The 14,177-nt window shown below is 45.8% G+C and overlaps 1 protein-coding gene across 1 annotated transcript in view; it reads left to right on the top strand.

The window, feature by feature from the left end:
* TMEM86A (transmembrane protein 86A) overlaps positions 1 to 10,288 on the top strand; it is a 40,236-nt gene extending 29,948 nt beyond the window's left edge. Inside the window, exons 2-3 of the mRNA XM_073347302.1 lie at positions 812 to 1,076; positions 5,439 to 10,288. Coding sequence (XP_073203403.1) covers positions 812 to 1,076; positions 5,439 to 5,866 — 693 coding nt within the window. The 3' untranslated portion in view covers positions 5,867 to 10,288. The remainder of the gene's footprint in view (positions 1 to 811; positions 1,077 to 5,438) is intronic.
* The last annotated feature ends 3,889 nt before the right edge of the window (positions 10,289 to 14,177 follow it).

Genomic DNA, 14,177 nt, shown 5'->3' with positions numbered 1-14,177 from the left:
TAGAGATGGGCCCAAACTGGATCACACCCTCAGACTTGGGATAAGTTTGGATCTGGACTGAGAACTTTGCCCCTTAGGACTCTCTTTATGGTGGGCACAGACTGGACCACCAAATCCAGACACTCACAAACATTGGGATAGCTCAGATCTGGACTCTGCGGCTCTGTCCCATATGCATTGTTTTTACTGGGTATAGCTCACCTGCTGCACTTTGCACCTGGGGTTACATAATGGGTCCCTGACCTAGTCATGGGCCCTAGCTGCTATTGCAATGCTAATAACCATCATCAGCATCTGTTCAAAGAGAATTTGTGTTTGTGAAGATGCACCTTCTCCCCACACAGCTATCTGATACCAGGCTATAACTGATGCTGCATCTCCTAGGCCACAAGATTTGGCAAGGGGCTGCTAAAGAGGGTCTGATCCCAAGCCAATTGAAGTGAATGAAAAGATTTACACTGACTTTAGCAAGCTTTGGATCAGGCCCTCAGTGTATTTCAAAGGCAGCAGTAGAGCATTTTACACTTTCTTCCCCCACTTCCACTCAAAACCAAACAAACCCCAAACCCTTATTTTTGGGACAGAGGCTCAGGACAGCTCCTTGGCTGAACAGCTAATGGGAGTGAAGAACGTGTTAAAGTTCAAGTGGCTTTTGCCTGATGGGTAGTTGATGTTGCCAGTCGCAGGGACGCTCTGAACTAGAAAGGAAGCAGCCTTTCAAAGCCAAGGGATGCATTCTACAAAGGAGTTTATTATAGTGTAGCCTCTAATGATCCTATTGATTTTTTTTTAAATGACTTGTTTCTTTTAGGTGAAGAGTGAAGGCCCCAAGCTGGTGCCATTTTTTAAAGCCACTTGTGTCTATTTCGTCCTCTGGCTGCCAACTTCCAGCCCTTCCTGGTTCAGTGCCCTCATCAAGTGTCTGCCCATCTTCTGCTTATGGGTTTTTCTGCTGGCACATGGAATCAATTTCTTAGTCGCACATCGAAGCGCCAATAGGATCCTAGCAGGGTTAATATTCTCCGCAGTGGGGGATGCCTTCCTCATCTGGCAGGAGCAAGGCTACTTCGTTCATGGTAAGTGATGGCGCCAGGTCTGAAGGGATATAATAGCAACCAGTTAAATTTATCACTGAATAAATGCTCTTATGCAGAGGGTTTATATATTTATTCTTTCATTTTTATTTATATGAATAACCCATTGTCATGGCAGTAGGACGGACTCATCCCATGCATAAATCCCTTGCACTGAAATTAGAGGGGGTGCACCATGGATGGACATGACCCATGTCCTCCACTGTAATCACATTCCAAAAGCCTGGGGTTGGTTGGTAGCCCTGTCATGGTGCTGGCCCAGCATCTCAGCATCTGTCCTCATTCCCTGGACTGGCAGGACTTGGGAATGTGGCAGAATGACCTCACACCACTCAGCAGTTAGCAGCTAGCTGGGCTCTGTGCAATCATCTCTTATACAAGGATAGCTGCTGTGATGTGCACTCCCAAGGCCCCAGTGTAAAGCAGAGAACAAGTGAAGGGGAAAGTGGCTCCTCAGTGTTCTAACAGGGAAGCATGTGATTAGGGAGCAGGGTGGGGGCAGTGGTTAGTCATATGCACTTGGAACCAGAGCTGAGGTTTGAGTCAAGTGCCAAGGGAAAAGGTCCCTGCCAGAGATCAAGTCAGGAGGAGACGCTGGAGTTGAGTCTGGGGTAGGGTGTAGGAGCAAAGCAGGAACAGATGGTGGTCTGGGATAAGGAGAAACAGGCTGCAAGGCAGGAAACAAGAGTCAGGCACATAGGTAGGGTGTGTAGTCGCAGCCAACCAAGGATTCCTCTAGTCACTCAGACAACTTCCTATTCTTCTTTCTGGTTTAAGTAGTGCATCTAAGCCAACTAGTGGGGCTAGACAGCTTGACATCTCCCCCCCAATCAGGAGCTTTGTGGGTAGGGCCCTATGCAAGCTAGAGCTTCACTAGCCTCCTTCTCCCATCAGTCATTCAGGCGAGCTTCTGGGTGGTGGCTGGGGTTTGAGGCCCATGATCCTTCAGTGCCCCTGGGGCTAGCGGTGGGTGATAGAAACCACTAGGCCTAGCCCTAATTAGAAGTGTGCTGACTTGCGTCTCAACCTATCTTGAAAATGGAGGACTTTCAGCAAGCTTTGACCAGTACCCTCTCACCAAAGGCTCTTAAGCAAACTAAGCATTCTCGTCATAAAAGGGAAGGTCATCTCATAGTTCAGTAACTGGTTAAAAAGACAGGAAACAAAGGGCAGGAATAAATGGTGAATTTTCACAGTGGAGGGGGTAAATAGCAGGGTCTCCCAAGGATCTATGCCAGACCACTGCTGTTCAACATATTTATAAATTGGCGGGGGGGGGCGGCAGAAGATGGGGAGGGAGAATTAAAAAAAAGGTAAACAGTGAGGTGGCAAAGTTTGCAGAGGATACTAAATTACTTAAGATAAGTCCAAAGCAGACTGTGAAGTGTCAAAAGGATCTCACAAAACAGAGTGACTGGGCAACAAAATAGCAGATGAAATTCAATGTCGATAAATGCAAAGTAATGCACATTGGAAACCATAATCCCAACTATACATACAAAATGAGTCTCAGTTAGCTGTTTCCACTCAAGAATGAGATCTTGGAGTCATTGTGGATCGTTCTCTGAAAACATCTGCTCAATGTGCAGCGGCAGTCAAAACAAACAGAATGTTAGGAACCATTAGGAAAGGGAGAGATAAAACAGAAAAGGTCATTCTATAAAGTCATTGTACACTCACACCTTGAATACCATCTCTAAAAGGATATATTAGAATTGGGGGAGGGAAAAGTAAAGAGAAGGGCAATGAAAATGATTAGGAATATGAAACAGCTTCCATATGAAGAGAGATTAAAAGAGACTGGGAGTGTTTAACCTAGAAGAGACAACTAAGGGGGTGCGATATGAGAGTCTATAAAATAATGAATGGTGTGGAGAAAGTAAGTGTTATTTACCCCTTCAAATAATGTAAGAACCAGGGGTCACCCAATGAAATCAACAGGCAGCAGGTTTAAAACATAAGGAAGTAATTCTTCACACAACGCACAGTCAACCTGTGGAACTCATTGCTGGGAACGTTGTGAAGGCCAAAGATGTAAGTGGGTTAAAAAAAAATTCTGGAGGATAGGTCCATCAATGGCTATTAGCCAAGATGGTCAGGGACACAACCCCATACACTGGGTGTCCCTAAACCTCTGACTGCCAGAAGCTGGGAGTGGGGATGATGGGGTGGATCACTCGATTCATTGCCCTGTTCTGTTCACTCCTCTGTAGCATCTGGCACTGGTTACTGCCAGAAGACAGGGTACTGGGCTAGATGGACCATTGGTCTGACCCAGTGTGGCTGTTCTTATGAATACCCATCAGCCCATTTTCTTCAGGAGCTGCTGACAATTTTGTCTTGCCTCCTCAAATGTTTGAACTGCAGCCGTAGACAGCGCAACACCGATGAGAGAAGCTCTCCTGTCAGTATAGGTAGTGTCTTCACTAAATGCTACAACCGCGCACTGCATCAGTCTGGGCTAGTGGTTGTCAACCATTTCACAACCCTTTCCTTTCAATGGCAAAAAACTATGTTAACACAGAAGTAAGCTTGCCTGGCTGCGTTGAGCAAAGCTCAATCAGAAAACCAGAAAATGCAGCGTTAATGGTGCCCATGCTACCTTGACTCTACCCTCTTTTAGGAATGCCCTAATATGCCCTGTTAACACATACGTTTACGCTGCCAACCCCACAGTTGCTGAAATGTAAGAGCTCTTCACCACCTTTTACAACCCATTCACTTTCACCACAGGAGGACTGTAGAGTACTTACAAGTTGAACTTTAGCTCATATAAAATGTTAGGAATGGAAACTAACTGTATTTCTATATTAGCACATGCACACCAAAAAAAAAGTTAAATTGGTAAAGTTCTCTACTCCTCATGTTTAGCTCATTAAGTCTCCCCTCCTGTTCCCTGAATTAGTCTTGAGGCCCTCATTTGCTCTATTCTTCTCCCCCGACCCCATTTCATCCCTCTCCTCTAGTGCCCTTTCCCATCTATCTAGCCTTGTGCCCAACATGTGGGCTCTGCCTCTCCGCTCAGTCTACCAGTTCCATTCTGTGGATGCACCAGCAATCTGAGCTGTAGATCAGCTGGCCATAGCACAAGACACTCCCCAGTACAGAGGGGACAGTGCCACCTGGTTGAGTTGTTTTAGCACAGTGTGTTGGCTTGTGAGCATGACAGACAGAGTACAAACTTGTCACTGGTGGATTTTAGTTGCTAAGGAGCTCCTGTTCCCCTTGTACCAGGGCATCACGATATAATTTTAAGCCACTGGCCTGCTGGGGCGCTCAGATTTCCATGGTTTTATTTAGGCATGAAAACTTCCAGCCAAGTTAACAAATCTGCATGAACAGAATGGAACAGACTTTCAGTGTATGTAGGTCTGTGGGCTGAGGGTGGGAGAAGGGAGCTGAAATTATTTTGGAGTCCATCATGTGTGATTGGCAAGACCAACTAGCAATCAGCACCTGCTGCAACACATGGTGACATTTCTTGTCAGATGGACTAGTGCAAAGTGATTAACATATGGGCAATTCCTTCCTACACCAACATCTGGGATTTCTCAAGGGTGTTTTACTTCAAAGGGAAGCTTGTTTGGTTTTCTCAGATCAGTTCCACTTTTGATTCGTTTGTGTCTTGCAAGTAGCCATAAAAAAAATTGGTAGGTTAAACTGGTGTAATCCAGTGGCCAGCTGCTTCCTTCCAGTTTATGATTCTGCTATCAGTGGGTGGAGAGGATGTTTAGACCTAGGTCCAGCTGAGTCCCAGGTTGGAGTTTGGGTCTGTGGCTAAGGCCAGAGAGTTTGGGTCTGAATTTGGAGGTGTTGAAATCTTTGATAATTGCTCTCACAATATTTGGATTCCATTGATCTGGGAAAAGGTTCCTTCCAGTTTTGGTACCACCCAGAAAAAACTCTACAGGTGTTTACAGATCTGGGATCTCAAACCTGCCTTCCTCCACTCTGAAATTCAAAAAAGAGGTTAGGTCTGAAAGACTTGAGTTTTGTTTCTTCCTGATTTATCTGTAGAGTTAGCAGAGGTGGTTGTCTAAAAGGCAGAGCAGAATTATCCTCAGTGTGACTGTGGGTACATCAGGACATTTTCCTAGGGCAGGAACCAGCCTGACCAGGGTAGCCTCCTCTACAGATGTCACTGTATTAAGTTGTTTTTTTTTCCCCTCTAGGGATGGGATTTTCAGAAGGGCTGAATGTTGGCCTACCTCTGCTCCCACTAAATTCACGTGGGAGTTTTACCAGTGGGAGCAGAATTAAGACAGCACCTTCCCTGTGACTGTTTAATCTGATGTAGTTATGCCCATTAAAGCTCACACTTGCTGTGTCAATGCTTCTTTCCAGGTCTGCTGATGTTTGCCATCACACACATCCTGTACTCCTCAGCATTTGGGATGAAGCCTTTGGACCTGAAAGCTGGCTTTGTGATGACCCTTGTCTCCAGCTTCTGCTACACCTTCCTGTATTACTACCTCTCAGGCCCATTCACCTACCTGGTTGCTGTCTACATCGCTTTGATCGGCTTCATGGGGTGGCGCGCCATTGCTGGGGTGCAGCTGTGCAATGACCTCTGGACTTGGACCAAGCTTTCAGCCTGCATCGGAGCAGTGCTTTTCATGGTGTCAGATCTGACCATTGCAGTTAACAAGTTCTGCTTCCCGGTGCCCTACTCACGTGCCATCATCATGGCCACTTACTATGCAGCCCAGATGCTCATTGCACTCTCAGCTGTGGAGAGCAGGGATGAAGAGGACTTCAAAAAGAGGAATTAGATGGAACGCCAGCAGGCTCGTGAACTGCATGGATTATAACTGGGGTGCTGTAGTAGCATTAGTCGCTGAAGGAGATCTCCATCTCTCAAGGTGCATTGGTGATAGAGATTTTGCTTCTTTAAAGCATTATCTTTGGGTTTTTTTAAATCTGACTCTCCTTGAATGTAATTTACTTCAGTGTGGAGACCACACTGGAAAATTTAGACTGCTCCTACAGTAGCTACTCATTGACCTTTTCCTCTTGGAAGCTTCAGGAGTCCTCTCTAAAACATTGTATTTGTTAATCCTGAAGCTGGTTCTGAATGTTATGGAAGGAGAAGGCTAATTTAAAGAGACCGTGAAAAGAGGCTAGGCAAGTTAAGAGGCTTGCCTTCCAGCCTGGGCACACATGTCCCAATCCCAGCTAAGGTGATAGGGATGTGACAATGAGCTTAGGTGGTGACTAGACTAGACCCAAGTTGTGGCCATTACAAAGCCACTACACAGGGTGCAGCAACTGACAGCCTCTGCTCAAAGAGAGCCTAGGAGTAGCATAGCAAGAGGATAGGTAGTGCAGGTCAGGGCTGAAGTACATTGGTAAGAATTGGGTGGTGGGAAACTTGCACTGTACTGGATTCTAACCGGGGCTCTTTTGTGAATTCCAAACTCATGCAACTTCCTATTTAAATGCCATTCAAAGTTTGTGCCCAACGTGAATGCTGCTGAGCATTTAGTATGCTATATACTTGCAGAAGCAACAACAGAATGCAATAACATTCTGAACTTTGAGAAAATGGGAAGTGAAAGGCATTTGAAGCAGGCTGGGTTACAATGAAAGGATACGTGCATGAAAGTTAATGAGCAGTTTTAGCAGGCAACTTTCAGCATTTGCTTGCCTAGGGTAGTCCTGTGGCCATGTGCTAAGATATATGATGGAACAATGGGTCTGTCTTTCAGCATCAGACCTCACCCCCAGTTATCAGTAGCTTTGTTGACTGAATTAATAAGCCTGGTAAACCTCCTGCACCTCCTCTGTAGGTGTTGAGAGCTCTTGAATCAGTGACAATGTTTGTGCCAACCCCAAAAAACTCCAAAACAAAGGCAAAGTATTAAAACACAAAGCATATAAAGAAATGCACACTGGGATATAGCATACTTCGATCACTGTGAAATTACTGCAGACCCAAGTTTATAGATGCATCATTAGTGTTAACAGGCAATTGTTTTAACTGTGAGCTTGGCAGATTTTCAGGGAAACCTATTTATTCAATTAAGGCTAGTAGGCTTCTCTGTATTTGCATGTCTACACACTTGACCCTATACATATGTGCACAGTAGTATGGTATTAGGAGCCACCATACACAACCTGAGTTGGGGTATTCTGTGCTTTGCATCACACTTTTGGAGATACATTCCACTAAGAAATCATGATTTATTTTTTCCTGGGCTCACATTCTATCCATAATGTGGGAATTGGGAGACTGGAATTTGACATTTAAGCATTTATTGCTCAGTATTTACAGCTGCTAATAAGTGAGAATACTCTGCATATTTGCACATATTTAATACAGTCCTTACTCGGGGTATTTTATTTGTCTGTGAGCATTTTCCCTTACCTACAAGGCCAGCTATGTAGAACAAGTGTCTGTTTTTTGCCAGTCAATGGCAAAGAACCAAGTTTGTGCCACTTGACTTGGCAAAGCCCACTTTGAGGCTAAACCACCTGAAAAGAACGATTCTGTGCATTCAAACCAACTCACCCCCATTTCTCCTAACGTCGTGGAGCCTATAAGAAAAATTAGAACCATTAGAGATGGGAAAAACCTATTTCCAACCAACCCAAACTATTTGGCAATCTTATCCTCCCCCTGCCATAGCAAGAGTATCTCTTCCATTAGACTCTGTTAAAGGATTCTGGTGAGGTATTTTTAAATTTCACAATTATAATTTTACTTTTCAATAGTTCCTTCCCTCCTGCATGCTGTTTAATTTATTGTGGGTTGCTCACAAGTGCTGAGCTGCTGCTACCCCTGATTGGTCTTTGATGCATGACAAGTGGATGCAGAGGCATTTCCTATGGATATACAGTGATAGTGCATCAAGGGCGCTTTCCTCTCCCTTTCCCAAATCGGATGGTGTCCCTTGAATGTTTGTTTTGTGGCCCTTCCTCCCATGGTACTCACATGAGTAGTCCTATTGATTCTAATGAGACCATGCCGGTGAATAACTGTTCCTACATGTGAGTGAGGAGTTCACAAGTGGGCCCTATCACAGGGTGCTCTACTCACCACAGGATCACCCCTACTCCTGGTGGTTCTGAGGATTAGCTCTACCAGACCAACACCCTTTCCCATAGTTGCAATCCACCTCTCTGTCTGCAGCCCCTCTTTCACTCCAGGAGCTGCTGCTTCCTCTTTGTGATTCAGCTGTCCAGCCAGGTCATTAAGTGGTTTCCCCTTCCACAGGCAGTCCTCACACCCACTGGACTGACAACATCACTCCAGCAGTCTTCACGTTTGCTGCCCTTAGCCCTACCACTCTGCAGTGGTTGGTAGGGGAACCCAAGCCTGCCCTCTATTTGGGGTTCCAGGCCAGGCCTCTGTACTGAACAGTTAAGGCCTGGCTCTTTCCAAACTTACTGCTCTCACCACAGTCTCCTTCTTACTGTGAGTCTTCTCCCTGACCTCAGGAAGTGAGACAATAGACTTCCTCCCTACTACCTTCTTACACTAGCTCCGTCTCCTGGCTTTGTAGAATGCTTGCCTATGCCCTCACAGGTGATCTTCCTTCTAATTAGCTTCCTCCAGTCTAAATCTCCCCTGTTTGCATCCTAATTGGTTGATGAGGCTTGACTAGGCCTAATGCAGCCCTTCCTGTGGGGAGTACCTCTCATCATAGGCCCTATGCAGTGAGAGCTTTGTTTTTGCACCTGGCATTTCTGAGCCTGAGCCTGAGCCTGCAGGTTTCTCGTAGGTCAGTTGCCATGCCCTGACTGAGGACTTGTCTACACATACAGGGCTGCAGCAGCACTGATGCAGTGCGCGGTTGTAGCACTTAGTGAAGACACTACCTATACTGACAGGAGAGCTTCTCTCATCGGTGTTGCGCTGTCTACGGCTGCAGTTCAGCTGGTTTAACTGCGTTGCTCAAGGGTGTGGATTTTCCACACCTCTGCGTGACGTAGTTCTGCCGACATAAGTCTGTAGTGCAGAGCAAGCCTCAGTTTCTGCTGCAGCCCTGCTCACTATGCCCCTTGGAATCCAGCAATAGTCCCTTTAGTTCACATGCTTCTCTAGCCTTTGCTCTTTGTGGGGTCTCCCAGCACTGTTCCCCCTTATAAAGGCAGCTCCTGTTTTCCCTGTTATTAAGATATTGAAAGTAAATGGCAGGTTTTTCAGGACCAAATATGACACAAAGAGACATGGTCAGATCCAAATTAGTCCCAAATGTAGAGTTAGTAATGGTATCCACAACTGGTGTAAGTGGGCCATTGATTTCTGTGGAGCTTTGCCAATTTACACCAGCTGCAGATTTGGCCCACAGTTTGCAAAGCCCTTTGGGCTAAACCCTGCTATCTACATAGTAAGACACTATTAGTCACTGAATGGTCTGTGCATTAAGTCCATGAATTGAAAGAAAATGGTCTTTGTCTGTGACTGGTTGCAAGGGTGAACACACCACTTGTGCCAGGGAAATACCAGCTGGGTGACCATCTCCTAAGTGCAGGTCCTCCACCGGACACCCTCTTCTCTTGTGTGTCTGTCTCAAAGGGAGATGCTGGGAGAGAGACAGGCACTGCTAGAACAAACCAGGCTGCAGTGTTGGGTTTAATTAGAGAGCTACACGGGTGAGCACCCCAGAGTCTCTCAACCAGCCCCCTGATTTTATATTACATACAAACTCTTCCGAGCCAATAACGCTGATGGGGTGGCATTGTTTTGGACTCTCACCTGAGAATGCTGCAGTTTAGGAAAATATAATTCCACTTGGATTTAACCTCCTATAAAATATGTGGGCCTCCATTCTCTGGTTCACCCAAGGAGTGCTTGGCATAGGCTGGAGAGGGGGCAAAGATCTCTTGAAGAGACTTTTGCACCTTGCCAAATCTGTAGCCCTCTGGCCACATGGTCAGGCTCTAGTGTAAAGTGAAGTGGCCTGAGGGCTGCCATGATATAAGGCAGGGGTGGCCAACCTGAGCCTGAGAAGGAGCCAGAATTTACCAATGTACATTGCCAAAGAGCCACAGTAATAGGTCAGCAGCTCCCCACCCCCCCACCCCCATTCCCAGCACCTCCCACCCACCAGCAGCCTCACCGATCAGCACCTCCCCCTCCCTTCCTGCACCTCCCGATCAGCTGTTTTGTGGCATGCAGGAGGCTATGGAGGGGAGGGAAGAGGAGCTACGCGACGGCCAGCTTAGGGGAGGGGGTGGGAAGGGGTGGAGTGGGGGCAGGGCCTGTGGCAGAGCCAGGGGTTGAGCAGTGAGCACCCCCCGGCACATTGGAAAGTTGGCGCCTGTAGCTCCAGCCCCGGAGTCGGTGCCTGTACAAGGAGCCGCGTATTAACTTCTGAAGAGCCACAGGTTGGCCACTCCTGATATAAGGGAACGCTGATCATGTCCCCCTGTGTGAGTGTTAGCAACAGAGGACAGCTTCTGCTCCTCTCCTTGGCTTGGTGATGCTCCCACAAACCTTCCTTCTCCTTGGCTGATGCGAAGAGCGCTCTCTCCTGTGTTACAGTTCAGCTCACAGAGTAGCACTTAATCCATGGGACGACTGGCAGAGTACGGCACTATTCTACCTGAGCACGGCTGACAGGACCAGTGGGCAGTATTAGCAGCAGTGTGAGAACAGCAGTGTGAGAATGCTGGCACTGAGAACACCCCACACTTTCTTTACTGAGTAGTTTTCACACCCACCAGTAGCCCTACATAGTGGGATTCAGTATGTTGAACAGACATTTTGGCCTAGATCCCCAGTAGTACTATTCAGACTCTTAACTTCCATTGAGTTCAGCGAGGATCTGGGCCTTCCTTCCAAGGACTCTTCATATTTTAGAAAATTTAAGTACCATTGCAAAAGGCTGGGTTAACAATAGTGCCCCCCAGAAGCGTCTGCTGCTTTATAAACATACACCAGAAAGGTTAGCTGCATTACTGAGGGGGAACGCATTGTAAATAGCACAGGCCCCTGTAATCTCCTTCCTCTAATGCTGTTGCACAATATTTCCCATATTCATTCACTCAAGGGATTGCTTCTGCTAGAGCGACCAGCTGTAGGAGGCATGCAGCATCTCCATTCATCAGTTTTGCTTGTCTTGTGATCCCCAGCTTGGCCCCTGCATCGCTGCTCTTTGTGGATGTCACCTGCTGTTACACAGGCCGCTTGTTTGCAACCCTCTTCCTGTCATAGAGCCAGCTAGAGAAAATATGCATGTACAGTGCTCTAACTGTCTGCTGGGGCCAGTGCTAGCAGGATTTGAGTGAATGGCTAATTTAAGACTTATTTAACTCTCTCTTGGACTATGTCACTTTGGCATATCTGTTCTTCACTTATGTTCTCCAAGGATTCCCTCCCCTGTAAGAAAGACTGACATGCTCAGTAAAGGAGCGAATGGATACCTTCATTGAATGTTATAATCTCCCCTGCTCTGAGTTAGTAGGGTATCACTTTCTTCACCTCCAGAGAGTATTATTCTTCAGTTTCCGGAAGCAGTTTTAATTATTTTTCTGTCATTTTTTTAATCTCAGTTTATTTTACGATCTGCCAATCTCAGGCCTTGATCCTGATGATGATTGCAGAGGGTTCAATAGGCCTTCCTAGGTGATCTGTCATTTTGAGAGGAGGGAGCTAGCATAATCTGAGCATGGGCCCTGTAAAATGCACTGCTTCTGTTGTGGGCCTGCACTGGAGAACTCTAAGAGAGTCGAGGGTTGCCTGGGGCATCACAGACTCAGGCTGTTAGAGAGAGTCACCCTGGTCTCTCGCCCATCTCCCTCTCCACATCCCTTTAATCCACATGACTTGAACAAAACCCTTTTTCCTGAGAGAGCCTTTCTTGCTGGGAAGAGGCCAGCTGCTATGGGCACAGATTTGACACAGCCAGCTCCCATTCTTCTGATTAAGCCTGGGAAACATTGACCAGTTGCTGATGTGGGGGAGGGGTGCAGGTGGGCGTCTGTTTTAGATACTGTTTCCTGGGACAAAAAACAGTTCAACACTGGTGAAAGCAATCTGGGATTTGAAAGGCAGTGGCAAAGTAGGAATGGAGAGCACATAAATATCCATCTTGACTCTTTTCCACTTCCTTCCTTAACTCTCCCATTGTCTCTCTTTGCCTTTTAAATTTGAAAGTATTGTTCTACTTCCCTTCCCCCCACTCCAAACACATACACAGCCTTTCCCTTTAGAAGCAAAATCTTTAAGGAGCATCATCCATTCTTAGGCGCGATAACGTTGCAGGAAGGGAGTAGAAGCAGTGTACGGTACATTGTATTCCTAATCCCAGCAGTATTAACTCCTAAGTACAAGAGGCACCCAGTAGTTACACACTGTATACCCGGGGTAGTCAATAAGCGGACCACTGGTGAAATCCAGACTGCCAGATGCTTTTGAACAGTCCCCAAAATCTTTTTATTTACTTATTTTTTTAAAAAGAAAAGGAGGACTTGTGGCACCTTAGAGACTAACAAATTTATTAGAGCATAAGCTTTCGTGAGCTACAGCTCACTTCATTGGATGCATACAGTGGAAAATATAGTGGAGAGATTTTATATACACAGTGCTTAAATAAATTAGTTAGTCTCTAAGGTGCCACAAGTCCTCCTTTTCCTTTTGCAAATACAGACTAACATGGCTGCTACTCTGAAACCTCTTATTTCTTTAAATATCTCTGGCATCTGGCCCTTGACCAAGAAATTTGGACCTTGACAAAAATAATTGACTACACTGTACTCAAAATCCGCTCTGAAATTCTTGTGGGTGATTAATTGAGGTTATATATACACTACAAACCACATCTTCCACTACTGGACTAACCATTAAGTGCCAGTAACTCCTTATTCAGGGAGACTAAGAGTGTGCGGAGTCTGCTTGATCTGCCTAGCTTTTACCCTATATGGAACCCAACTCCTTTACTCACAAAAAGCTCCTCTTGAAGCCAAGTGGCCTGATTTTCACCTCACACCATTGTTACACTCCTGTAACTCCACTGGGCTGGGCAGGGCCTTACCAATACCACTGAAGTCTGTGGAGCTACGGATGTAAAATTGGCGTGTAGAGGAGACTTCAGCAGAGCCACTCTTGATTTACACCAGCATTAGATCAGAATTGGGTTAAACGGGTCCTTAGTATTTAATACATGGTTTAGAAGAAGGACTTGAAGGCTTTCACTCCCTGCCCTTCTTTCCAACATAGCTCTTTATTGGCCTTGGAGGGGAAAGTGGTCAAAACAGAGCAGATATAAAGCTCTGTGGCAGATGTCTCCTTCTCTATTTTGGGTGCATGGGAGTGGCAAATTGCCTAGTTTTGGCAGAGAGAGCTGCTCTTTTATCTGGAGAGGCAGCAGAGTTGAGTGGTCTGAGCCCAGGACTGGATATCTACAACTCCTAAGTTCTGAGCCTGGCTTTAACACCGATTCCTTTTGTGGCCTTGGTTAAGTCAGCTGGTCTGAAAGGATGTAATTCTGATTAAAGTCAATAGAGGTATGCCAGTTTACAGCAGTTGAGAATCTAACTCTCTGTTTCTGTTCCCCCCCATCTGTAAAATGCCTACCTACTTCACAGGGCTGGTGTGAGGATTAGTGCATGTTTGTAAAGCACCTTGAAAGGTGTAAAGCACTAGATAAGTGCTAAGTATTATTATACTATAGTATTCAAAATAAAAATGCTTCGAAGAACCTGCAGAAATTCACTTGAAAAAAGGTGACGTGAATAAATGTTTCAGTTAGATTTCTGCATCAGATGGAAAGCAAATGGAAAACAGTCATTTGCATGATCTATTAGGGAGGAAGCCAAGCCAAAACTCTGGACCCAGACACACCCAAACTTCAAGGGAAGGGGTTTTTAACAAGTCTGAACTCAGATCCCAAAGTTGCAAAAAGTTTCTAAAAGTCAGAAGCAAAACCCCAAGATGTGAGCATCGCATCCCAATTTTGCAACGCAGGCTCATCTCTGAATGAGCTAGAATAAGCCTGATCCAGCCAAAACAAAGTATCCTAATTCTAGCTCGATTATTGCTGAAAATGTTGAAGTTGAACATGCTGTGGTTCTGTTCATCTTTTCTCAGGCAGAAAGTCAACTAGAGTTTAAGGAACGAGTTACAAACGGGATATT

The sequence above is a fragment of the Lepidochelys kempii genome, chromosome 6, assembly GCF_965140265.1.
Source record: "Lepidochelys kempii isolate rLepKem1 chromosome 6, rLepKem1.hap2, whole genome shotgun sequence".
NCBI classification, from domain to species: Eukaryota; Metazoa; Chordata; order Testudines; family Cheloniidae; genus Lepidochelys; species Lepidochelys kempii.
This window is presented reverse-complemented; position numbering and strand designations above follow the sequence as displayed.